The sequence below is a fragment of the Fulmarus glacialis genome, unplaced genomic scaffold (genome assembly GCF_000690835.1).
Source record: "Fulmarus glacialis isolate BGI_N327 unplaced genomic scaffold, ASM69083v1 scaffold2010, whole genome shotgun sequence".
Classification (NCBI taxonomy): domain Eukaryota; kingdom Metazoa; phylum Chordata; class Aves; order Procellariiformes; family Procellariidae; genus Fulmarus; species Fulmarus glacialis.
The window spans coordinates 91,228-116,847 of NW_009189365.1; the positions used below are offsets into that span (position 1 = coordinate 91,228).

The window sequence follows — 25,620 nt, forward strand, 5'->3', positions numbered from 1 at the left end:
GCAAAGTGGTCAATGGGAACCAGTGAGTACATTTTGTGGTACAGTACAGGGGTGGCTTAACTACATGCTTTTCAGGCTGTTGAAATGGTGTGTAAGCAGCTGGAAAGACCTCTCGGTAGAAGGTTCCAAGGGTTGTCTCTGAAGAGTCAGGAAAGAAGGCTGGGCAGAGAACCCACCTTCAGAGCCAGGCACAGAGATGGGAGTATGTTTAAAAAGCAAGGCAGCATTCAATCTCCTGGAACATGTGAGGGAGGAAGATGTGTTAAACAATGCAGGGAGGTCTGTGATCCTGCTGGTGTCATCAGTCTCCCACCTCATCTTAGACTCATTGAACAGGCTCCAATAGCACAAAGCTGGAGCTTCGCTCCGGAGCTGGGACCCCCAGAACGCATGGGGTCCCACAGCTGGAGCCACTGTTGCCTGTGTAAGGCTGCAATTCATAGAAATCCTACTGGGAGGAATACTAACCTCAGCTATAGTATCACTCTGTAGTCCTTCCCTTGCCTTTCAACCCAGAGCGTGGAAGAGGGCTACCTCCATCTCATGACACTGATGAAGTGGGAGCAGTTTCTCTGTCCTGTGGCTGATGTCTGAATCCTGTATGTTACATCGTTGAACTTCCCAAGCCTGAACATTTTGCCCAGAGACAGCTGGCTCAAGCTAAATGTCCAAGAGTGAGTGCTAGCACTCCTGTCAGAGGCAATTTCCTCTGCCTCCTCGTAAAGTGCTAAATACCACAGGAAAAAGCTGATCTGTCATTACATGAAAAGACTCATCACACTATAAACATGTCTCTCTTTCCCCCTTTTACTCGCTGGCAGTAGCATACAAAAAGAATGTTAGGAAGACCAGTCTGAAACACTTTTTACCTGCCTGTGACAGTTTTCAAAAGCTTTCTATTTGGTGTCCTGTAATTATACACTTAAAATACTGCAAAAATAGTGTGCTTGTATACTCCAGCCAGCAGAGGTAGGCAAGTTCTCCAACAATTGCTGTGCTATCCAAGCACTATTAAAAACAGGTGTGGAAGTGAAAATAGTTTCCCAATAATGTTAAGGCTCCGGTGGAAACACCTATGGCTTCTCATTTTATTGAATAGCATTCCTCAGCATGGGAAGAGTGCAGGGAGACAAGAGTATAGGGAAAATGAATGAATGTGTTCAAAGACAGGTGGCTTATCTCAAAACTAGGTATGCCACAAGCTAACAGTGCTTAGAAACTATGTGAAATGGAAAAGAGGAGTTAGGGAATTAAAAACGCAGACTCTGGGTAGCTTCCTCTCAAAATCGCAAGGGCTGTGTCTAACGTTGAAAGTTTTTCTACTGCTAAGGAACTGTACTGGCATAAAGAACTGAAGAGGGCTGCGTTTTGGTGCCAAACTGTCTCTGCTCAGACTTTGGAAATTGTCCTTGTAAAGGTATGCACAGCTACAGCTGTCATACAGAATATGGAAGCCAGGTGCATTAGGAAGATCAGACCACAAAATATGGAAACTTAAACCAGATCAAGTATCTTCAATATTTTAGGCTGTGTTTGCAAAGAGGTTGTCTCGGTCATCTAGGATCTGCTGGAGCTTCTCCGTCTGTGTGAGGAGAGTGGAAAAGACCTGAAGAGGTCGCATAGTTTTTTTCCTCCCCGTTTTAACTCAGGGTCATATCCAGTTAACAGCAGCTCTGATGTGTGTAACCTGTTCCTAATGCAGCGACAGGGATCCCACTGCCTCTTCCAATGAGTGAACAGTTAATCACCAGGGCTTTTTTATATCAAACCTAAATCTCCTTTCTTTAAGTAAGCTGACTGCTTCTTGAACTACCCATGGGGAAGAAAAAAAATGATCTATGACCATCTTTTTTTATATAACAGCTTTTATTTCTCAGAAGACTGAATGTCATCCCTAGACTAAACAAATGGAATTCTTTCAGCCTTTTCTCATAGATCAAGTTTCCTAGACCTCTGCCTATTCCCTTTGCTCTCTCCTGCACTCTTGCCAAATGGTCCACCTCTCCCTCAAAATGCAGTGCCCAGAGCTGGACATAGGGCTGATTTAAAGGCTCACCAGTTCTTAGTGCCTCTTTCTTATATGAGGCTCCTGTCACTGCATCCCACAGCTAGATTTACCTGTTTTGACTTTTTTGTTGTAGTTTGCAATGTCATGAAGTTGCATACTTTTTTGTGGTCTACCTAAGCTCCTGACCATTTTTTTCTAAGTCTTGCTGTCTCGCCAGTAATTTCCTCTCCATCCACTGGATTTCTTGCTCATTGTTACGGTTTGTACTTGTAAGTTGTGATCACGCTGATTTAAAACCATTTATCAAAATGACTTTGAATTCTTTCCTGAATTTCAGTCTGTAAATTGGATGCTATGTTCCACTGGCTAAATTGGTCATTTAATTTCATACAAGACGAGTCTCATGATCACTTTCAATACTGAAGAACTGTTTCACAGAGAACTTTTGAGACCTCTCCTTTTGGAGCATGTTTTTCTTAACCTCCAATGTTAGGCAACTATCTCATAGTAATTGTATGTAGTCTACATTTTCCTCATTTGCTTATGAGAATGACACCACTTATAATATACTGCAATGAACCAGAATTTAATCAGAGCAACTTCTAATGCATTGTGTATGAACATGCAAATATTTGCGTTTTTTTGCCAGGATGACGTACTGTAGCCATAAAAAAAGTATTGTTCTCTTTCTGCTATCCGTCAGCTAGTCTGGCTACAGCTCTAGGAAGGCTAGGACTGTCTACCTGACTGCTTAAGAGATGGAGTGGTAGAAAAAGTCCAAGCCCTGCCTGAAAAACAGTTGAGTTAGAATTACAGGGCCAGGTAACTTTCATCTGGCAGGTTTCAAGATGCGCAGGCATGGAGCTTTATTCCTGTGTGGTGTGGAAACCCTGTGGAGCAGACTCCTTTCCTAGCTGGGCAGCACCCAATGCCCACAGGTTCTGCAAAGTGAGTACAAGTTGTGCATCAAAAAGTCCCTCAGCAAGTTCACTCTAATCCCTGGGACAGTGCTTCCTTCAGCCATTCCTCCTTATTTCAAGCTAGAGGGTAGATACTAAACGGTTGGACTTGATGATCTTAGAGGTCTTTTCCAACCTTAATGATTCTATGATTCTATGAATAGGCTTCTCATCATGTAATACTGGCGGGAGTGCAGTGCAGCTTTATCGTTTTGAGCAGAAGGAAAATGGCAGGGGAAGGATGTGTTCCCAGATAGCTGAAGTTTAATGAGCCACTTGGAACAATGCTTCTTTTAAAATTGTAAGCACCTGTTAAACCTTTGCATTGTACTTGTTCAGCACTGGAACGTGTGGTAACCTCTGCTTCCTCTGTAGCCTATGCCTTGAGAAATGAAATTGAGTTAGTACCAGGGTAAAGCAAGGACTGCTCAACTGGTACAGTCTGGGAGCACCTGCAAGGTTTGTTTTTCTCTTTACCTTTACATTAGCCAGAATATCCTGGAAAGACCATGGTCCCAGACAGCAACAGGGTGGAGCGGGTAGCAGTGCCGATGACTAACAGAGGTGCGGAGAGATTTATGCTATCCCCATGAGCCATATTTGCTCAGCTGTTATTGTGCTCCTAGTAAACACAGAAGGGGTTGTTTCTCTCCCTCCACCCACAGCCCTGCTCGGGGCACAGGCATCTAGTGCCTATTCACCACATTGCTGTGCTAGTCCTGCCAGCCCTTGTGCATGTGCATACCCAAGGCTTTTCAAATTCTCTTTCCGCTCCAAGGTGGAAGGGGTGCAGATTTGGGCTGCTGATATAACCTGTGCCGAACTTTCTCTGTGGAATGAGGCTGCGCTTTCTGCCCACAGCTTTTGGAAGCTCCGTGCTGGGATGAGGCACCTGTTCTCTCAGAGTGGTCCTGGGTCCTGTACACATTAGAGCTCCTATGTGCAACGTAAAAGCACCTTTAAGCTGGTGTACATGCTATGATAAAATAACCAGTTCAAGGCTCCTTTTCTCTGCCAGAGGAGTGTAAAGAAAGGCTAAATAAAAATTAGAAATCAACTCTGTTTGAATTAAGCTTCCCTGGGAGACAGGCAAACACTTTCTCTCACTGGGAGGAAAACTGAGGCACAAAGACACTTAGTCCTCACTTTTGGGTTGGCACAGGATGTCAATAGGAACTTGGCAGTGGATATCCATACTGCTGCCTTTCGTTCTGTGCTGCACTAGTTCCTCACGGAGAGGAAAGCTAGGAGTTGAACAAAAGAAAATTGGGAGGGGCATGTGTTTGATTTTTTTGAAATGGTATTTTGAAGTCAGGTCCCTGTTGCAGCACTAACAATGGGGATTGGTCAAGAATCCTTCAGTAAAAGACCTTTTCCTCCCCTTCTGATGAATGCTTGTTCATTAAAACTGAAGCTTTTTGTGGGAACTCCATGGGAAAAGTTTCCCCAGTCCAGACAGAATTTCTGGTCAAAAGAAATGAGAGAGGGAAAGAGAAGGAAATCTGCCCTGCCTGGCATAGACTGTAGCTCTGGGTTTAGGCTATTCACGTAGGTTCACTGCGGCTCGGCAGAAGCACAGAGAGAGGTTAGACCCTCTCTTTTGCCTGGTTTGGAAGAAGGACTCCTGTCTCTCAAGGGTGTAGGGATCTCTCCAAGGTGGTTGGTTTTGGTGTCACAGTCTCTCTCTTCTTTTAATAAGAAAAAAATTCAGTGCAGAAGAGCAATATTCAAAAAATAATCTGCTGTGGTTGGATGGCAGATCTTCCTTATGTCCCACCCTAATTATCCACAGCATCCTCGCAGCCCCACTGACTGATGCTTGGTCCTTTGGCTCTGATAGCAATGAGAGTTGTTATGTGTCAGGAGAGCAGCTGGGGGAGGCTGCCTCCTCCCCAGAGCAGCGTGTTGGGTGCATCTAGTCCTGCAAGCTGAGCACGAGAACTGTTCAGCACAAGCCTTTGGCTAGATCCTGCTAGACACCCTCTCTTCTCAGCTTTGTAAGGTAAACAAACACCCCATCTCTTTAATAACCATCTAGTTTATTAGACAGTCAGATGAGTCCCTTACCTCATCCATCATTTTTATTTTTATTGTGCAGGCACTAGATATATGTTTGAATGTGTGTACTTAAGGGACTGGGAATAAGAGACCTTTTTATGAATCTGACCATGTATTTCTCAGAAGGCCATTACTAGGGGAAAATTGTTGCATAAATAATGTATAACTGCAGATGTCCAAGCCCTGTTTTCCTGCAATAGCTCATGGCTTCAGAGACACTACTTTTAAAAATGTTTTAGGGAGTGTTAGAAGCAGTCAAGAGTAAGAAGGAACAAACAGTTAGCATTTTAGAGCTGAGCAGTTAAGGTAAAATGGATATTTCTGCCAGTGGTTCTCTTCTTTATGTGTGCATGCATTCCCTATCTTTTTTTTGTTCTGTCATTGGATTTGTTGTAATCTAGATTTGCTGTCTCCCAAAGGTTTTGCTCCCCAGCAACAGCAAGTTGGCAAGTGTTACTCAGCTTCTTTGCTGATGGTTGTCTTAAGTCAAAGCAGAGATGGCAGAAAACAGGGGAATGTGACAGTGCCTTTAAAAAAAAAAAAAAAGTGTGTGTGTGTAATATTACTGTTGGTCCTGGGAAGGCTGTTTGTGTCCCACTGACTTGCTGTCTTAAATGTTCTTCTCTCTCTAAATGTTTATTATAGGGAAAGAAGGGAAACCTTTTTTCTTTATCTTCCTGTGCCTGCAACCCCCATTAACTCAAAGAGGGAATAGGCTTTTAAGTACCCTGCATGTATAATAAATATATGCTTCTTTCTAAGATGACAGCTTAATTTCGTAGCTGGCATTAAACCTTTGAGCTTGGCCATAGGCTTTCACTATCCTCCATAAACCTGGCCTTGGCAACAACAGCAAAGTTTCCAGTAAGCAGTCTGACTGGAACAGGCTGACTTCAGTGTCCTGGAGCTGGGATAGCATTTGATGGTCCCTTCATTACCTATGAGACTCTCTTTCAGGGTGACAGTGTATGCAGTTATGCCAAGTCCCATACTAGGGAAGCTGATGGTATGGATTTCCCAGCTGATTTTGCTGGCTGTCGAAATACACCCCAAGTGTTAATATTCATGTTTATTTTTTAAGGGAATTAGGTGCTGTTAGAGTGGTAGCCTGGAGGAAAAAGCCTCTCTGGGGGCTAGTGCTAGTTAATACTTTCTTCTGCTTAGTAAACAGATGTCACTGAAGGAACTTTCCACAGGGCTGTTGTCAGAACCTCCATTTAGTGTCAATGTGTTTGCTATTCTTATCCCCTCTAGCTCAGGGAAGGTATGGTAGATCTGGAAAGGGTTCAGAGAAGGAACAAGTGAGTCAGCTGGGACTCTTCAGCATGTAAAAGAGATGAAGTAGAAATCTGTAAAGCAGTGAAAGGGAGGGAGTGACTGCAAAATCTTCATTGTTTCATCCTCCAGAAGAACTAGGGTCAGCAAACAAAACTGGTTGGAGCAAGGTTTAGATCAAACCAAAGGACTTGCTGTGTTCCACACACAACACATAGTCAAGCCACAGAACTAGCTGTCATAGTTAATGTCATAGTTAATAAAAGTTTGAGAGGAGGTATGGCAAACAGGTGGAAGGGAAAAACCATTGCTCCTCACTAAATACAAACTCTGTGTCTGTCTCTGCGGGTTTCGGATCCACAACTGGTTGAGACATGAAATACAAGGGGGAGAGAAGTATATGCTTGTCCTGTTCCTCTGTTCTCCTCTAAGCATCTGCTGGATGGAGGTGAAACAGAGACAAGTTGGGCCTTTGGTTTGCCCCAGTATCTGTTTTATGTTCTTCAGGACGTAATGGAATAGATGGGACTTTCATAGTGACTACTTCTAGATGTATGCTAGAAATGAGAAAAATCTGATCTCCCTGCTATTTCAGTTGTACTGGTATCATTGCTAATGATGGGCCACTGAATACTGGTGACGATGGGGGATTTTGCATCATTACATCTATTTGATGTCAACTGAACAAAACCTGTAAGATTTGTTTCACTCAGCCTTTAAACACTCTTCGAACAGGAGTGACTATCAATTAGTTCTGTATTCTGGTAGTAAATGCCACGACTATTCAACTCCCACAAATTTCTGTTAACAAGCGCAGAGAATTTTTTGCCATTTTTTATGCCATAGTACAAACGTGTTTGTAAGTTTGTACATTTATTGTGTAATTTGCATACCTAACTGCAAGTGTATGTAAAATAAGATACTCACTCATTAAAAGACATATATGAAAGTGGCATATATTTTTGTCCTGACACACAAAAAACCCCCACTTTATTTTTTTTCAGAGACATTTTTAGTGCTAGTTTTGCAAGACTCAAAGGACTTGAGAGATCTTAGTTTGATTTTGTGCACTCAGGAAGCTTTGGGGATTTAGATAGAAAAATTCCTGGAATGTAGTTCTCTTCAGCAGAAGATTTTTTTTCTTTTGCTAATTATATAAATGATGATAGGGAATTCTGCCCCTGCTTTTGCTTCCCCAAGCTGCAAGAATGATCCTCCTCACCTGAGGACCAAGGTGTGAATTGCTGTCGGCAGACCACGGGCAAGCGGGGGCCCCTCATGATGTAAGTGGTTTGTTAAGGAGCCTGCAGGCCTCTTGCTCAATGACTTCTCTGTCCACGTACAGCTTGGGAACAGTCACGGGGCCTTTTTTTCAGATGTGAAATCTGTCAGCAAAGTGAAGTCAGCTTAAATATCAGCTGAGGCTTGAGCTCCCTTTCAGTTTTTGTTGACTTTATCCCCTCCTGCTCCCTCCCGATCAAGTTTCTCTCTGCTTGAGTCAGACTTGCTGACACTTAGAAGTTTTTATTCTGTGTTTCGGTTATGTGGATTTGTGTGTGGCAAAGTTCAGGTGCCCTTCACATTCCCAGCCTTGACAATGATCTGAAGTGCTGAGGAGAGGGAGACCATTCTGGGTCTCTGAGATTCTTTAGCTGCTTCAGTTCAATTAGAAACCAGTAAAAGTGCTTGTGGTACCCAAAGCATGCTGTACTCAGGTGACGCTGTGCAGAGCTGCTGGAGTTTTTTGTGTTGTACCTGCAGCTACCAAGCTGAGGAATTCTAGTTGTGAATCAGCACCCCTCTGTTCCCCAAATACAGAACAAAAATTACTGTCTGCACCAGAATTTATCACCAAAATATCAGACGTAACTGATGGGGTACAGACAGGCAAAATACACGGAAACAGCGAGCGTGTGTTAGGTGTGTGCTGAGCCTGTCCTGGGGGCAGGATGCTGAGGTCATGCCATGTCTGCTGGCTGACCGTGCAAACATCTGCAGGTTTGGGATGAACCTGTGGTGTCATTGCCTGTCAGTGTTAAAGCATTTTATGTATTGAAAGCTTGAGGGGATTCTTTGGCTGTGGCAAGGAATTTCAGACGTTGTGGCTTATTTATAAAAAGAAAAGAAAAAACAGAGTAAACTGCAAGGGAGAGAAAAGCTAGGGAAGGAGAGAACAACTGTTCCTGCTTCTGGTTTTTGTCACTCTCCTAAGGATAAAAGTTAGGAGTTATATTGTTCTCTTTTTTACCCTAGACTTAGACATGTTTTAAATCCTGTGATCAGCTGCCTTGACTGCTTTCTGTCCTACCTGCACGCTTTTTTTCCTCTCTGTGATACCTTCAGCGGTTTCCAAAGTTGAAATAATTTCCTACTCCTCAAAGGGCCAGAATGTTTGAAGACTTGTAATTGAGAACTTCTGGCTGTTGAGCCAAATAGGTCTTAACGTCCCATGGGTACTCTGTGCATTTCTTCCCCCTTTAATGGCTGGTCCATATAAGAGGCAGCAGCCTGGCACCTCTCCATGCATCTGTCATTCCTCTGCAGGCGGTGGTCAAAGAGGCAGCATTAGGGCCGAAGGTGCCGGGCTGGCTGCAGAAGCCACTTCTGGGCTTCTTTCTGTTCTTTGGTGCGTGCCATCTGTGTACTCTGTTCTCTGGTTGATGATGTCTTTGGAAATAACCTTTTCTGTGTAATAAGCTGTTAAGGGAACAGGGTCCTACCTATCCCTCAGTAGGAAGCAATGTTGGGTGCCCTCTGTTTTCCAGCTGGGTGCTGGAGAGGTGATGGCAGTGTGGGTAGAATGGGATATCCCATTCTGTTCCCTGCTGAGGTGTGTGCAGGTGCTCTCTGCACTGGATAAGGCACAGTTAAACATAACCTTCTGCTTCTCTTAGGATCATGTTGGAGAGATGCTATTGAGAGGGAAGAGTGTGTTGCAGTCTGGAGAAAGAGACAGTGGGCAGGGCAAGGTGTTTGCCTCCTTCGTTTAACTGGAAAATACAAGCCACAATTTAGGTTCTCTCAGTATGTGAAAAATCATCTGGGAAATGCTTACCCTGTGGCTGCAGTAATAGTGAATTATTGTTATCTGATAGCTCTGTTCCAAAACCCAGGTGAATGGGAACAGTTTTTCCTGCTGTTCCTGGCTTGCTGGGTACTGTCTATAATCCATAATATTGTTCTGTCACAGCTAAATGTAGGAGGAAGCTCTCAACCCAGCAGTCCCTGAGTCTCTATGGATGTAGACATACTGGTGTTTGCTGAGAAGGAAACAGAAACAAAGGTCTCCTGATGTGAAGGATACCTATATCCTGCTGAGCTGAGGAAGGTGATTTTGATTTGACTTTTTTTCTCCGCCCCCTCCAACCTCCCTCCCGTTTTCCAGAGAAAGTTCACTCCTGCGACCAGGAAAGGCAGAGCGCCCTGGAGGAGGCCAGGCAGAATCCCCGCGAGGGTATCGTCATCCCCGAGTGTGCTCCCGGAGGGCTCTACAAACCAGTGCAATGCCACCAGTCGACGGGGTACTGCTGGTGTGTCCTGGTGGACACAGGACGCCCCCTGCCTGGTACTTCCACTCGGTAAGAGCTATAGGCCTGGTGAGATGAGATATAAAAAAATACTGTTGCTATATCAGGTAAGTTCTAGAGCAGTCTTCTCTGTACTACCTTCCTTAGAGCTAGCAATGCCGTATGTGATGTTCCCTGTTGAATGTTACTATGCAGCTCCCTCTCTGTAGGAGCTGGTGCGTAGTAACTACTGCCCTTACTTTCCTCTGTGTTAAGTATTCATGCAAGCAGCCTTTTTTTCTCTGGCTTGAAGCTTTTGGGTGGTAGCAGGAACAAGGACTTAGCTCAAGAGTACAGATCAGGGGCATGAGCAGTGAAAAGACAAGTGGCTTTGTTGCATTATCCTCTGCTTTATACTTCCATGCTGCAGCCACTTGGATCCTGACCAGTACAGATTTAGAAGACTGCTTGGTTGTGCGTGGATAGATTTTAAACCAGCGATAGATTTTTCTTTCAGCTACTCTGTATCTTAAAACTACCTGGGGAATCTTTTCTCGCTTGGGGTTTGGAAACAAATTGTGGGTCTGGCAAGTTATAAAAACAGGCCAGTAGGAGTTGGGACCTAAACTCTGCTAGATACAGTGATTCTGCAGAGCGTGGACAGCTTTGAAAAAAAGCTCAGCCTGTGCCCACAAGAGTTGGAAGAGGGCCTTGGGCTGTTTGTGGGTTTGGGTTGGTAGCTGGTACTGGACTTCAGAGTATGCTCTTCCTTCTCTCTCCACTTCTGCTGCTGTTGCTGACTGTCCATAAGCAGACAGGTGCTTGAGAATAATATTTCTTCTGCAGGTTTATTGGTTTCCCCTGCAGTAAGCAGATAAGACACAACCCCTTAGCAACCATCTGATGACACTAAAGCTATATCATATAGTTCAGCATCTGCTGTTCTCCTTTTTCAGCTATGAGACCCCAGTGTGTGAAAGCGATGCCAGATCGAAGAGCACAGAGATTGATGATCCATTCAAGGACAGAGAACTTCCAGGTCAGAGAGGAACAAGATCCTGTCTCTGCCTTCTTCCCTTGTCTCGCCTTGGGACAAGAATATTGTTGAGGAGATGGGGGATTTCCCTCACCATGCATGTTTTACCATGGGTTTTATTCTGTGTTATTTTGGATGACCTCCGGTTTCAGCAGTAACTGGAAAAGGCTGGGAGTGTCCTGGGGGCTGGTTTATTGCCTGTCTGCCCTTTGAAAACATGTCTGGGATCAGAATTTTCAGGAAAGAAACCTGGATGCCTGGAAGTCCCCTGAGGGAAGAACGGGCTCAGCATTAAATGTTCTTCTTCAAAGCCTGGCCAGGATCCTTTCCATTTAGCAGAGCTTTTCAGCAGCTTGGTGCCCCCTGAGCAACAAAAGAGGACACAGCTGGCAATTGTCACTGCACGGACCAGGCAGGGCAGTGTTCCTGGTGCACTAAGGTCCCTGAACTAATGCTAGCTCCTCACTTATGTATCCCTCATTTTCTGCCTGGGACCTGCTTTATCTCCCATTGCTGCTTGTTTTATATTCTGCTTTTCCCTCTTAACAGAGTGACAAGCCATAATTTACTCTTTGCCTACCTTGTTTCTGCTAGGAAGATGTGCTGGGCATAGGTGTCTGTGCAGCTCTTAAAAATGCTATCCTACCTGCCTGTGCTCTGGTTTTTCCTTCCTGCCACCTTTCTAAGGAGCGAAGTGAGGGGCCCTCACTGACAGGTCAGCCATTGCTCTCCTGGGTGGGGGCTGACTGCTTGAAAACAGAAGCTACAGTGGATCCCTCTCCACCATGAGGGAGTGGTAGAGACCAAGAACTCTGCAGAAAGAGCTGGTAGGTCTGAATCCACTTCATTTTCTTCTGGCCCTTTCTAGGGCTAGCATAAAGTGAGTTGTCCCTGAGCAGGTTAGCAAAGGAAATGAGATTTGTTCCAGATTTGCCTTCTGTGTCTCCTAATTCTCCTCCTGCTGGCTCCTGACCTCAGGCCCCATAGCTTTCTGCTTAGCAGCTCTGCCCTCAGCAGGGCTCTCTTCTATGCGGCTCCTCATTTTCACAAGTCATGTAGAAATTTCCTATCTGCCTCCCTCTCACATTCGAATGAAACTGGCCAATTGGTTCAAGTATTACTTTGGGGCGTAGGGGGAGGGAAACCAGCTAAATGATTGCATTAAGGCTCATTTCCTTAGGAAATCACGGTAAAATAGAATAACCTTACTTCCTTTCCTCCCCATCCCCTTCTGCCCTTGTTTTGCTGCCTCTCCAGGACTGCTCTGTGAAAATCCTTTGCTCTTGAGCTTTTTCTTTGAGACTTTCTTTCTGATCTCTCAGGAAGACAGAATGGGGTTTTTTCCCTTCTCCCTCCACTTCTTCACTGCAGCTGCAGCTGGACAAGGGGACAGGAACTGCTTGACGGAGAAGAGGACACATGATGCTCTGTAGCTTAGTGGTCTGGTCCCAGCATCAGACTCCAGGAGAGTTCCCCTCTCAGCTCAAGCCTGTTTTCTGTGCCTGAGTAAACTTTCAGCTCTGTGCTTGACTGCATTGGCTGGCATGATGATTCCCGTCACTGAAAATACCCTTGTCTATGGAGAGACTAGGAGATGGAGGATCTGATGCTGGTTTGTCTGACTGAGAGATGCTGTGCTGACTTGAGGTTTGTTTGATTAGCTGCTCTTGTATGCAAAAATTCACTGCTGATTCAACTGCAGGGGGTGAGAAAGGATGTTTCTTTTTACTTTTTTCCGCTCTTATTTCTTAGCAGAACTGAATTTAAGAAAACCCCTGCTTTAATTTGAGACTGCTCATTCCATTTGCACTCAGTTCTGGGGGACTCCTTACCTTATTCCTCTTCTAGAGGTCTGCCCATTCTTCAGGCTCTCAGTGCTGCAGGCGGTGTGCTTCTTGGCTTGTGTGAAGAGACCCTGCAGAGGCCAAGATGGGGGAGACATAAGTCCAAATCCTTGCACCCTTACATGTACCCTCTTCACAAACTGTGTCATGGCTGTGGCCAGAAGAAAGAAAGAAAGAAGGAAGGGAAGTGTTGCTTGCACATAGCAAATGGCAAGCTGCTAATTCCTGCAGACGGTGAGATGCTGAGGCCCCAGGGAGATGACTTCTAGCAAATGGTTTTTCAACCTTCTCATTACTGCAACAAAAAGCTCCTTTAAGTGAGTGGTCTACTCTGGCTGCCATAGCAGCTTACCCATTACAATGCTGACATTTTCTGGACCATGTGCCAAATGAGTGCTGAGGGGTGTGCGTGTGTGTAATGCACATAATATGGAGACAGGCGAGGGACTGTTGGTTAGCTATTGCAGAGAACAGAGCCTGTAATGCTGCAAAGGAGGGAGTTTTGTCAGATCAATTTGCAAGCTGCTTTCAGCTGTCAAGGGATTACAGTAAGTTTCTGGTGCTCTGTTTGGGGTACACGTGCTTCTCTGCTTGTCCGGGAAAAGCAGAAAGTGTTGACACTGCTATATGTTGCTAGGGGGAGGCTGTTTTCTGATGTCTTTTGCCTTAATCAGCTGACTAGTTGGTAGTGAATGTTGGGTTTGGGAAAGAGAAGAGGTAAGGGATGTGGTGATGGCTTCTCTGTCACATCAAGAGAAGACAACAGGATGGGAGGTGATGGGTTTTGGACAATGGTTTTGGAGATGGTGGGTTGAAGTTAAGTATGCTCGTTCCTTGGTAGGTTAGAGCAATTGTTACAGTATTAATGTGGTAGTAAATGAAGTATGCTTTTGCTCCTTTAAGAAGCAAGGGAACAGCATAAATTGCCTCATAAAGGTGAGGAGATGGAGAATTTCGTCTCAGCTGTGTCACAACAGGCTGGCACTGTTAAGGATAGGAGGCTCTGTCAGTCTGTGGTTATGATGGTGGGGAACTAGACGGCCTCAGGACTAAGTAATGGAAATGGTTACCAAGCTCGTCTTCAGCCTGCTTTGTCCTGCTTAAGCCAGCAGTGACTGGGGGCAATTACCACGTGTTGACTTAGACTGACGTATTTCCCATGCAGTGTGATCATGCAAAGAACTGAATTATTGTGGTAGCTGCTGGCAGGCAACTCTCTCTGTGCCTGAAGAGGAGAGTGCAAGCAGCGGCGCTCGCTTTGGCCCGTGCTTCGGGAAGCTTTAAGCTGTCAGTTAGGTCCTCGGAACAGCCATGTTTGCAGAGGAAGATGACCCAGGAGGTAATGAGTTGTTTTGTAAACTTCTCTGCAAGTGTCACCATGGGAACTCCGTCTGCCAGGCGCTTCCAGCACATCCCTGTGGTTATGCTGGTAGGGAACTGGGAGAGGCCATAAAGCTAACCACACAGTCTTCCTGCCAGATATTGTTAGTGACCCTGTGTGTGCCTGGACAAAAGCTGCAGGACAAATTGCCACGCAGAGAAACCCACTGAGGGATTCTTCTGCCTTTCCTTAGGGACTGATGATGGCTGCCATGTTACAAACAAAGGAGGTTCTGGCTGATCCTTGCTGAACTGGGGTAGGAGACCAATCCTATGTGTTCTTTGATTAAATCTCCTCTTTTCTTTCTGCAGGCTGCCCAGAAGGGAAGAAAGTTGAATTTATTACCAGCTTACTTGATGCTCTGACTACGGACATGGTACAGGCTATTAACTCAGCAGCACCTACTGGGGGTGGGAGGTGAGTCCAGAAAGCACTTGGGCTGAATGCCACCAAGGTGGCTGCAGAGCTCTGGGTGCCTCTGAGGTGGGGGTGGGAGGGAAAGGTGTTGCTCTGCGCTGGTTCGGGCTCCTTTGGGTTGCTTGGAGAGGAGCTGAGGCTGCACCTTCAGACGCTGCTCTGTCCTGTCATCCTAGCCCTGCCTGCCTCCTCCCGCCCCTCCTCCCTGGCAGCTGCTCCACCATAAAGGCTAGTATAGCCCATTTGAAGTGTGAAATGAGAGCTCAGTGGGAGGAAGTGGCTTGTTCTTTTGTCCCCTGGTGCATGAAAAGACCTAATAAAATGCAAATGGATTGAAGGAGACCGTGTGGCCTAGTGGCTACCACGGGGAGTGAAGAATGCGAACCAAATTCTTGGCAGTACCAGCGCTGTGGTTTTGCTGTGGGGCGGGAGCCTGCCTGCCGATGAGGAGAGGAACTGTTTTTCATGGCCGTCCCCTCTGACCAGCTGCCTGTTCATCCCTCTTGGAAGGAGCAGCAGGTCAGGCCTGTTGCAAGAGGTGGGCAGAAGTCTGCGTTCCTGGGGAACTGGAGAAAAGCTGAGGTCTTGTCTCCCCCTTCTGCTTGATAACAGCAAATCCCCTTAGCGCAGCAGCTGCAATGCTGCGGCCGGACAGGCTGTTGAGAACGGGCTGTGATGGATTTAAAAGAAGTGCTATATTGCCTCGGCTAGGCAAAGCTTCTATGCTTCTGGATTCTCCCGACTATAAAAGGAGCCAGTGCTAGTTTAGCACGCCGGGATGCCACAACAAGTACTGTGCTCGTCTTCATAGGGGTGTAGGGATGAAGGAGGTGCCTCTGTGCATGTGTTACTTCCGTGGGTATTGTTCCAATGCATTGGGAGTGATGTTGATCCCCTGCTTTCCTCTTCAAAATGTAGAAGGAACCAGTGCCATCTTTAAATACTCAAGACAAAAAACTTCCTCGGTGGCACCTTTGTGCCTCTTGGTTTCAGTGTGCATTGCTTGTGAACCCATATGGTTTTAACTTTGCATTTGGACCTTACAAATCAGGCCAGTGGCCGAGTGCCTGCACGCTGAATATTCTGTAACCCATCGAATTAACAGTATACGCCTCGCATGTCTGTATTCATATAAACAGGATGAAAAATGCCCCAAGGATGGGAAATACGTCGTTCTCTCCCAGGCATAAGCATTCCAATGTCAATTCTGTCTAATTTGCATGGTTGAAATGCAGTGGGTAGGGGTGGCGGGAAGCCCTGGAGAGTATTTGATATTTATTTGGCATCTTTGGCACAGGGACTGAAACCCAGCCAATGTAATCATCACTCTTAAAATAAAGCTTAATATAAACCAATATTGTAGAGACCAGAGATGTATGCCCCCACTGCACTTCTATAAACCAGCATGCTTGCTTCCTAATGTTCCCCAAGCTTTGTGTATTTCTCAGCTTTCAATAGAGGCCTTTCTGGTAGAATTTTTCACTGCCCAGCTCTTCAGACAGTCGTCATGTTGATTTATTTTCAGCTCCAGTGTCGGCAGCCCAGTTGCAAGGGGAAAAAGAAATCTTTTAGCAGCCTGTCCTTTGTAAGGCGAAAGACTGCTGCCACCCAAATACTCTGCCTGCCCGCAGCCACGATTAAATTCAGGAAACTGCTCTGGCGTAAACTTCCATGTGCATCAGCTAGGCTAAGCGCATACCCCAAAGAACATGTGTCAAGCTTTTCCATCCCACTGTGCCATGATGGGACCATTTATTTTGCAAAAAAAAAGCATTTCAAGGAATTTTGGGTACTTACATAAAATTTTAATCAGTGCAGCTTTCATTTCATGTGAGTTTGCAGAGTTGGGAATCTGTCTCTCGGCAATGAGTCCTTCCTTCCAAGTTTCCCAAGGGGAGGAATGTCCTGAGTCCTCTCTTCAGGAATATCTGAAATTGTCTGGGTGACCTAACTTGACTTTGGCCCTGGAAATGAAAGCCCTTTTCCAAGACGAAGGGATATTTTACCTATACAGTTAATAATTTCCAGCCTTAACAACTAACAAAATACTGGATTTATGACAGTGCTTATCCTGTATCTCCCTGGCCCAGGTTTGCTGAGAAGGTCATGTTGAAAAGAAAAGCTAGAGATCTGGCTATCTGATTTTTCTTAATGTCAGTCACGTCAGTTTTAATGTCTTAATATCGGTTTTCTTATTTGTGAGGCAAGCTTCACTTACTGCAGGCTCTTCTCCATCTTTGCCATAATGATGGCAGAACAGGTTCTGTATTTAAACACGCACTGGTTCCTTCTGTAGCCTCCCTCTTTCTGTTCCTTTACAGTGTTCAGCATTTCATCCTCCTGGGCCTCTTTTAGAGTTTGAACAATGCATCCAATGATCTAAGGTAAATTTTTAACGTATCACCAGCAAGGCTTATGCCTGTTGTAGAGGGCAGGCCAGGAAAACAGCAAGCTGTACTCCCATCTCAGTTGGCCCCATGTATTGTCCTATGTATTTTAATCAATCAGAGAAGCAGCAAGTAGGATTTTTAGGGAAGGCGGGGAGTATTCCTGTTTCTCCATGGCAGCAGAGAGATGATACTGGCATACGATATGCATCTTTAGTATCAACATTAAAATCTGGGACCGAACACAGAGAAGAGCCTTTCCAAAGTGTCAAGGGCTGAAAAAGCCTAACAGTGAGAGTCTTAAGGAGCTCAGCCTTCCTTAGGGTATTAAAAGAAAGGGAAAAAAAAAAAAGAAAAAAAGGTTGAAGATGATTTTGTATAGTCTGAGTATCTCCATAGGGACAAAAGCTCTGCAAGCTCTTTAGTGGGGAAGAACATGATTAGCTGAATATAAACAAACGTGTGATCAAGATTTCTTTAAAGTGAGGGCAATTCTAAGGCAGAATGAAGTCATGAGGGAGGTGACAGGTTCCCTCTCTCTAAGGCTTTCATCTTAGGCCTTGATGCCTTTCAGAAAGACTTGTTTTAGTCAAGCCTGAATTATGGTCCTAAGAGTAATTTGATTCACATTCTGTGAGTATGATATACAGGAAATCAGATTAGATGACCTTGCGGCCTGAGTCTGGATATGCGGAGTGAAAACTTCTTGCATTTGCTGAATGTCTTCATCTTGAAGACTTTACTTATTTATGCTGCAGAGCTATCTGGCTTTGCAATTAATGTCCCTATTAGCTTTTTTTAGGGGGGAAGGAGGAGCATGGGGAGAAACGATAGAGATCTGCATTTAAAATACTACACAGAGCTGTGCTAAACTGCACACTTTATACTTGGCACACACAAAAACAATCTAGTAGCAGCAAAGTGAGGCTGTACAACTTGGATTGCTTCAGGCCATGTAAGTAAAACCTGATAAGACTTTTTTTTTATTGGGCATGCTTAAAACAACCTTGTAATCCCTTATAGGTCTTGTCTCGTTTAAGCAAGTTCAAAGCTATTGAGTTTAATTGAGTTACTCTTGCTTTACAATAATGTAAATGAGATGAGAACTTCCCTTCCTCGTGGCCCTGGTTTATATTACAGCAAAATAGCCAAGTAGACTTCATTTAGACTTTTTAAACAGAAAATCTCTGGTAAAATTCATTCTTAATTTTAAGTTTATGTAATAACTCCAAGGCACATCTTGTTACTGTATGTTTTCAAAGTAATTAAGGGAGCGCTTGTAGGAAATTGGTTTATTAACCAGTGTTTGGTATCCTTTTTGAAAAGACACATAGTTGAAATTGTTCACGTATAAATCCTATATAATAGGAGCAGCACTCTCTAAAATTTAGACTTTGCTTTAGTACATTTTAGTCTGTTTTCTAATTCGGACATATTCATATCACACAGGGCCTAAACTAAAATAGACCAACGGGGATCCCGGCCTGGGTTTCCCTTATCTGAGAAACTGTGTTTGGTCCCTGCCAATTCAGAGGTGAACTTTAGTTGCCAAAATGTGTGCACTATGGCTTGCTACAGTATCAGCAAAAATATTAATGCCCTGTGGAATTTTGGGTTAAAAGGGCAGCTTACAACAGCCACCCTTATCATGTAACACAGCAGCTGTGTCCCTTCATTTTAAGTTGCCAATTATTCCCCATGTAATAGCCCTAAAAAGTACTTCAGAAAATTGCCCCCGAGGTTCCCTTTCATGCTCTAGTTGAGCAGTTTGAAGCAGGCAAGCACAGCTCAGCACATCTCCAGGGTGTTCTGAAGCCGAGCCATGTTTTAATAAAGATTGACACTTTCAAACAGTGCGAGGAAGTTAATGCCCAACTCCTATTGCATTTCAATTGAAGTTGAATACCAACTTCTTTTTGTGCTCCGATGGAAATTTTAGCCTAATTAAAGATACGGGAGAGTTCATTTGAGAGGAGGATCTTTGAACAGTCAATGAGGAGTGAAGGGAGGTGATTTTTAAACCTTCTAAATTATTTATCCCACAATCTTCAGAAAAGTTGTGTTCAGAATAATGTTTCATACAGAACTTAGCCGGAGGAGAGGAAGAAACTTGGCCTGTAATAGGAAGATAACTTAAATTTTAACTGTAAAGGAATTATGTATTCCCCATAATGAATTTGGACTGTGTAGTACCCTTTTGTTTAGTCTGAACACAGCTTAGTTTTTTGTTGGCTTCTTGATTCTTTGGCTACAGGAAAGGGAGAATAATAAAACAAATACATGATCCTTTTGCAATTCCATTAGAGTAATCCTCTTTGATTCAAGCCATGTTCCACCATTACAGCTTTTAACTTCAAAATAGACAACTGCAAAGAACACCAAAAGGAAAGTAAGAAGTGGAAGAAGAGTAAGAACAATTCTGAATTTTACCTCAGCTTGTTAAACTCTTACCGCTTTCCACCACTACCCCAGGCACTTGGTGGACATCACGAATGCTGCCATGGGTGTTGACTGGCAGGGTCAGTCCTGACATTTCTTTAGCTTCGCTCTCATCTGTCCTTCATTCAGCGAGACAGTACCAAGCAAGGTATACATCCTTGCAAAATATTTTCAAGTCATAGAAACTTACAACTTTAAGTCCTGTAGACATCCTGACCACAAACATACCTTATGTGTTAGGAGTGGAAGCTGGACTAATTTTTTTTTCTACGCTTGCTTCTGCTAGCAGCTTCTTGTCCATCAGTGTTCTTTCATTCTGGAATAGGTCCCTCTGGTTTATAGTCTCTGCGGTCCAGAGTTAGGTGATGTTAAGCTGGTCTTACTCCCCTTTCCCCCTCCTGCCTCAGCTGCTATTGTTGCTACATAAAGTTTGTATTACAAAATAATAGGTTTTCCAAAGGTCTTCAAACAGGTAATCAGTGCACTGGGTACTTCAGAGGTTGCAACCTTACTTTCTCTTAAAGCAGTATTTTGTATTAGGATTTTCTGTCACTGCAACAGTACTGTGGGTCTGTGCAGTCTGTGCAGTGGGATGCAGTGGGGCTGCAAGTGTTCAGGGAGCAAAGGATCAGCTTTGGTAGGAATGGACTTCATTTTACTCAGTAAAATTTAGTGGAGCGTATTACACTTTGACAGCGCAGTTCTGTGGAGGATAATTTGATTGCACACTGTACACAGTTCAGTATGTGAGTAGTGTCTGACACTTGCTGCTCTTCTACACTTTACCCTATATACTTCCCCTTCTTCCCTGCTCCTTCCTACTGAGTTAACTCCTGCTTTCTTGCAAGGGGCCTCAAAGGCTGGAAAGCATTACAGACTGCATGCAAAGTGCATATTCAAGCTGTTTATTTGATATTTTGGCATATTCTTTTCTCTGTGCTCCAGAATTCAGTCCAGCTGCAAAAAGTGCATGCCCATGTTTTTTCATAGCCTCTTTGCTTTCTGCCTGTACCCCAGTTACACCAGATGATATGAAGGTGTTCTGTGGAAATGTGTTGCAACTAGAAAATAATATCGTTAAAAGTAACAGTACCTTAACCCACATATCTCCAAGCATAAGCCACCTAAGAAATAAGTATTCTTCTCCTATGAGGAAGCTGGTAGCACATTACACAGGAGGGAGGAGCGAAAGCCTACTTAGAGAAGACTATATATGTGATGCCAACAAATTAGTAAGAAAGCTGAGAGAGCAGGTTCCCTGTCCTAGGCTGTTAATGACAGACCATGCTTCTCTTCATCGTTGGACTGTGGGTGGGCTTATGCTGCATAATGGAGCTAAACTTGCTGGCTCGTGTACAGAGGCGATCCAGCTATAACAGGTTAGATTTGGAAAATCAGCTTGCACAGAGCTCTCTGCTTCCTCAGCACTCATTCTTTAGGATTGATTGTTTTGCCATAGAGTGCTAAAGAGGAACAATTAGGTAAGAAAAGTAAGTACAGCTGTAATGCAGTCAACATGAGAAGACTGCGTTTTGGTAATGTCTGTCTTTACTAGGTCTTGCAAAGCTGCTACAGCACTGGAGTGAGAGACTGGAATTCAGTGGATTTTTGTGTGACTGGTATTAGAGCAAGAGATGTTGTTTTGCTGGGAGTTGAGAATGTACAGGGCAGCTTTGTTCTCTCTTGGTTTTTCTGATTCCTTTATGGTCTGAATGAGTAGAGAGGCAGCGCAACAAATGAAGTTTGCATCTGAGGGCTGATTTATTTCTCTTGCAACACAGTGGAGAGGTAATAGAGGGAAATTCCCCTGGAATACTGCTGCAAAGTCTTTGCTCGCAGGACAATTAGAGCCCCCAGATTTATTTCAGCTGACCTGGCAGGTATGGTCGTTGTCATGGCACACCATCAAAGCTAAGTGGCTTAGCAGTGCTGTGAAGTTGCATCAATTCATGTTTCATAGATGGTGCATAAGTGTCTTGCATGGGCAGGTGTCGAAGTCAAGATAGTTAGATACGGTGTTGTATCCTCAGCCTTCTTTAGTGTATCATGTAATTTCATGAGCTGGGGGGATATGGCTGCACTGAGAGGATGTGGATCCTTCCTGTGCTGGGATTCTGGATGATCATCAGAAAGGGCAGGCAACCAACTCAGGAACTGCAGTCCCGCTAAGCCAGCCGACAGGAAGTGGTAAAAACTCAGAAGTGGCTATGTCTTCCTTCCTCCTACAATCACAGCAGTTAAACTAACTCCCTTTAGCTCCATTAGCATGCTGCAGTTTTCAGCATGAGCTCTCACCATGTTTGTAAAGGCAAAAATTGATGTATCATCACCTCATGAGTCAATGTATTTGTATTAGCCGAGGATTTCCCTGATTTTCTTTATGGAAGTGCTAAAGAGAGCTATATTGCCTCTCTTGGTAACTCACAAGAGCTCCTTCTTGGAGTGCCTCTGAAAAAGAGGCACTTTTAAGTCCTGCTTGTGAGTGTCTCCAGCAGGTAGAGAGAAGCTTGTGTTCCTGTCTGTTGTCTTTCTGCTGTTGGTTCTACAATGCTCTGCTATTTTCTCCATTTCTGCCTCTCCAGTTGTGGGCCTTCAGGAAACAAAGGGCAGGCCAAGGTGTGGACAAGGGGAATCTCACATGCAAAAGCTCAGGTTTTATTCCTCTATCTCAGCAAAAACAGAATATTGTCCCTTGCAATACAGAAATTCCCTGTGGCTGTTGGAAACATGCTAGTCTTCAATGGTAGCCAGCTCATTTCCAAAAGGGAGAGAGGCCAATGACTGTGTTCATAAATGTCATAAAAACAAGCCACAGGATATGTTTTTATTCTCTTCTGTCATCCTGGTCTTCACATACAGTTTCAAGGCTCTGAAAAATCTGGGCACTCCCTTAGCTTCCTGGGGAGATTTTTGCAATTTCTGCTTGTCCAAAGGTGGTTCCAGGGGCTTGCCTTGTATTTTGGCTCCCCAAACCAAGCCAAACTTATTCCCAACCTCTTCTTCCTCCTCCACAGTGTTTATCCCACTGTACATTGACCAGATGCTGTGACTGAACGCCAGGCTGCTTCTCAGCTAAGAATTAAATGATGAAAGAGATAGTTTCAAGTAAAACCTTGGGAAAAATGTTGTGCAGTTTATTTGCCTGTCCCTACTGTGTGCATTTACTTGTTTCGAGGATCCAGATGTCTCTGGATAGGGGCTACCTTTCTAAATTGTATCCTCATTTGTAAAAGCTATCAGAGAAGGTTAATGGGGATCTCTGTTCTCCACCTAAGCTCCAGTGCTTGCTTTCTGCATGTTGTAGATTCCCCTTCACTAGTGATTTAAATTACCATGGCAGTAGTGTGGGTTTTTTATTTTTCAGGCTCTGTAGCTGCATCTTAGAGGCAAAACTGGTCATACCGGAAGGTCAAAAGAATTTCCTCCCTTCTAGTTCCCAACAAAGAAATTTTCAGTGACCATTTAAATATATATCTTACCAGTTCCTGAAACAAGGTTGGTGACAGTCTTAAAGTGCATTTTATAAGGTACTTAGGTTAATATTTCCCGATCAGCTAGAATGCCCCAAACTCACACCAGAATCTGGCTGCCTGCAGCACGCAACTGTCCCTCTCTCACTGCTGGGGAAAGAATTAGGCAGTAGCTGGAGGTGTCTCCTGGAACAAGTCAGAGCAACCAGTGCCAGTGTAGCGTGTCTGACTACCTATCCACTAATTTCCCTGCACTGAAATGCTTTATTCTTGGGAGGAAAAAGGCTCAAGTCTCAGCCTCATTTCAGCATCATTTCAGCTTTCTCTGTTGGCACACTCATCACATGGAGAAAAGACGGACTAGCTTAGTTGCAATTTTTAAAGAATTCTTCTTCAGAAAGAGTTTCTTGCCTAGTTCTCTGTATCACTGAGGAATAACCCCTTTCCCACTGCTGCTGCAGAGCACCAGACACTGCTTAAATGGTATGACGTAACAGTGCTTGTTCAGTGATGGCTTGACGTTGAATGGCAGCAATCTCTATTCATGCATCTTCAGCTGTTGCTTTTCCTCCTGCTCTTCTTCTCCTCCTCTCTGATATTGTTTGTTGTTGTCCACAGAAAGAAAATGTGAGCCAAAAACCGTCAAACTTGTAATATCACAATGAGTAAGAAATGAAGCAAACTGAAGTTGCCAGTTCTGTAGTATTGCTTTTAATGGATTTGCGGTGCTTGTCTGCTGTGGAATTCTTGTGTATAAATCAACCATGTGAAAAGCATTAAATATGCTGAAAATACAGCACAGGAGTTCAGATCGTATAAACAGATACAGCAAGAATTTTGCATCTTGCCAAGGACATTTTCAAATAATGAATGTGTCTTGCATTAAATGAATTTGTTCCCTTTCTGAAGTCTAGATGTTGCTATCACAGAAACTGCCATGACAGCTGACACTCACGGCTCTCCTGCTGGTAACTTGAATGGCAGCGCAAGGGTCAAAAGGACAATGCAGATTGCCTCTTGCCCTCTAAAGGGGATCCTTCTGGGATTAGGCAGGGTTTCAGCAACTGGTGTGAGGACAACCAGAGCTACTGAGGGTGTCAGCCTCCAGGAATCTTTTGGCATCACTTGTTAATGCTAAAGGACGTTTTTAGAAAAAGTTCATCTCTCTCAAAAGAGCCCAGCTAAAAGGAGGAGAATGTAAGACCTGCATATTTTGCCTGCTTTAAATACGGCATAGTGTGTGTCTGACTCGGCGAGCAGCTCTGGCTCCTCAGCATGTGCTTTACAGTGTTGGTGAGAGCACCCACTTGTCGGGGGCCTGTGCTTCCTCTGTTCCAGGTTCTCTGAGCCAGACCCCAGCCACACACTGGAGGAGCGAGTGGTACACTGGTACTTCAGCCAGCTGGACAACAACAGCAGCAATGACATCAACAAGCGGGAGCTGAAGCCTTTCAAGCGTTATGTGAAGAAGAAAGCCAAGCCCAAGAAATGTGCCCGACGTTTCACCGACTACTGTGACCTCAACAAGGACAAGTCGATCTCGCTTCAGGAGCTGAAGGGGTGCTTGGGAGTCAGCAAGGAAGGAGGTGAGTGCCTTTCCTTCCCCGTTGCATGAGAATAAAAGACTCGACATGGAGTAACAGCAGACTCAGGAACTGGTTTTCTCCCAGGTGATTCAGAAGTGCCACAGTTTGTGTGAGAAAATGAGTGGGATTAATACCCTGCCATGCAAATGTAGTTTGTTATTTGTGTTATGGCTCTGTCTTATATCCCTTAACATGGATCTTTGTGCTAAGCACTATACAGAAACAGGGCAAAAAGATGAGCATTGCCCAAGACCCTGCTGGTACTGTAGAAGTCCTTGGAAACTGTAGTTCAGATCAGGTCCTTTCTGAGTAATACACTGCTAACAATATTCTGTTGTCTCAACCATGTAGGTTGGATGATGTATGAGCCAGCACAGACCCAGTCCTTCTCCAGAGACCCTGTTGACTAACAGAAATAATATTTATTTTCATTGCTAAATCCAGCATACAGGAAAGTGGATGACGCAGAGAGAGCAACTCAGAAAGAAAGCGCAGGGCTGTACTGTTGCCCTTTTTCAGACTTAAATTGCACTTTAAGATTGGGAGAGAAATAGGACATACGAATAACATATTTTCCTCTCTGTTTAGTGCCTGAGCAACCAACCCACCCTCCTTCCTTTTCTTCCTCTTTCATCTTCACCTCATCTTCTGTTGGGACCTGGACCAAATTGGTATTTTTGTTAACTTTATGAAACTGTTCAACCCAAATTCAATAATTATCAGTCATTCTTGACTGTGGGCAGACTTGCTTGGCAAGAGAAGGCAAACAGGGAGATTCCAGGGGACTAATTTCCTGTGCAGGTGTTTTGGCTGTGCAGACAGCTCTTGTTATAACCATCGTGCCAGTTGGGAAGGGTGGGTAGCTTGCTTTCTCCAGGCTTAACCTTTCCTTAGTTCTTTCCTCAGGTTTAGCACAAGTGGGAAGGGAGTTGGTGCATTTGGGTGTTGGGAAGTTGCCTTTTCTAGGTTCTTTGCAGACATCTTAGTTACCATAATAAGCCTGTTGCATTACTCGTCAGCTGTGAGAAGCATTCAGCTTCCCTAGCTCAGTGGAAGTTTTTTTTCTTCGTCATCGGTACCTTACTGAGGAATGACATACCAAAATAGCAACCCTGTTCCTTAATTTTATTACCTTCCCAATAAGATGAATATGCCAAATGAGTTTTATTACTATTTGGCCTGGAGTAAGACTTTCTGGAATCTGCTGCCTTGGCCAACCGACTGTTCAAAATTTAGTTTATGGAAGGGGGTGGG

The 25,620-nt window shown here is 44.4% G+C and overlaps 1 protein-coding gene across 1 annotated transcript in view; it reads left to right on the top strand.

Moving 5' to 3' along the window:
* SMOC1 (SPARC related modular calcium binding 1) overlaps positions 1–24,366 on the top strand; it is a gene marked incomplete at its 3' end in the record, with an annotated part of 79,295 nt that extends 54,929 nt beyond the window's left edge. Inside the window, exons 8-11 of the mRNA XM_009581540.1 lie at positions 9,686–9,878; positions 10,763–10,845; positions 14,379–14,484; positions 24,119–24,366. Coding sequence (XP_009579835.1) covers positions 9,686–9,878; positions 10,763–10,845; positions 14,379–14,484; positions 24,119–24,366 — 630 coding nt within the window. The remainder of the gene's footprint in view (positions 1–9,685; positions 9,879–10,762; positions 10,846–14,378; positions 14,485–24,118) is intronic.
* Between the last annotated feature and the right edge of the window lie 1,254 nt (positions 24,367–25,620).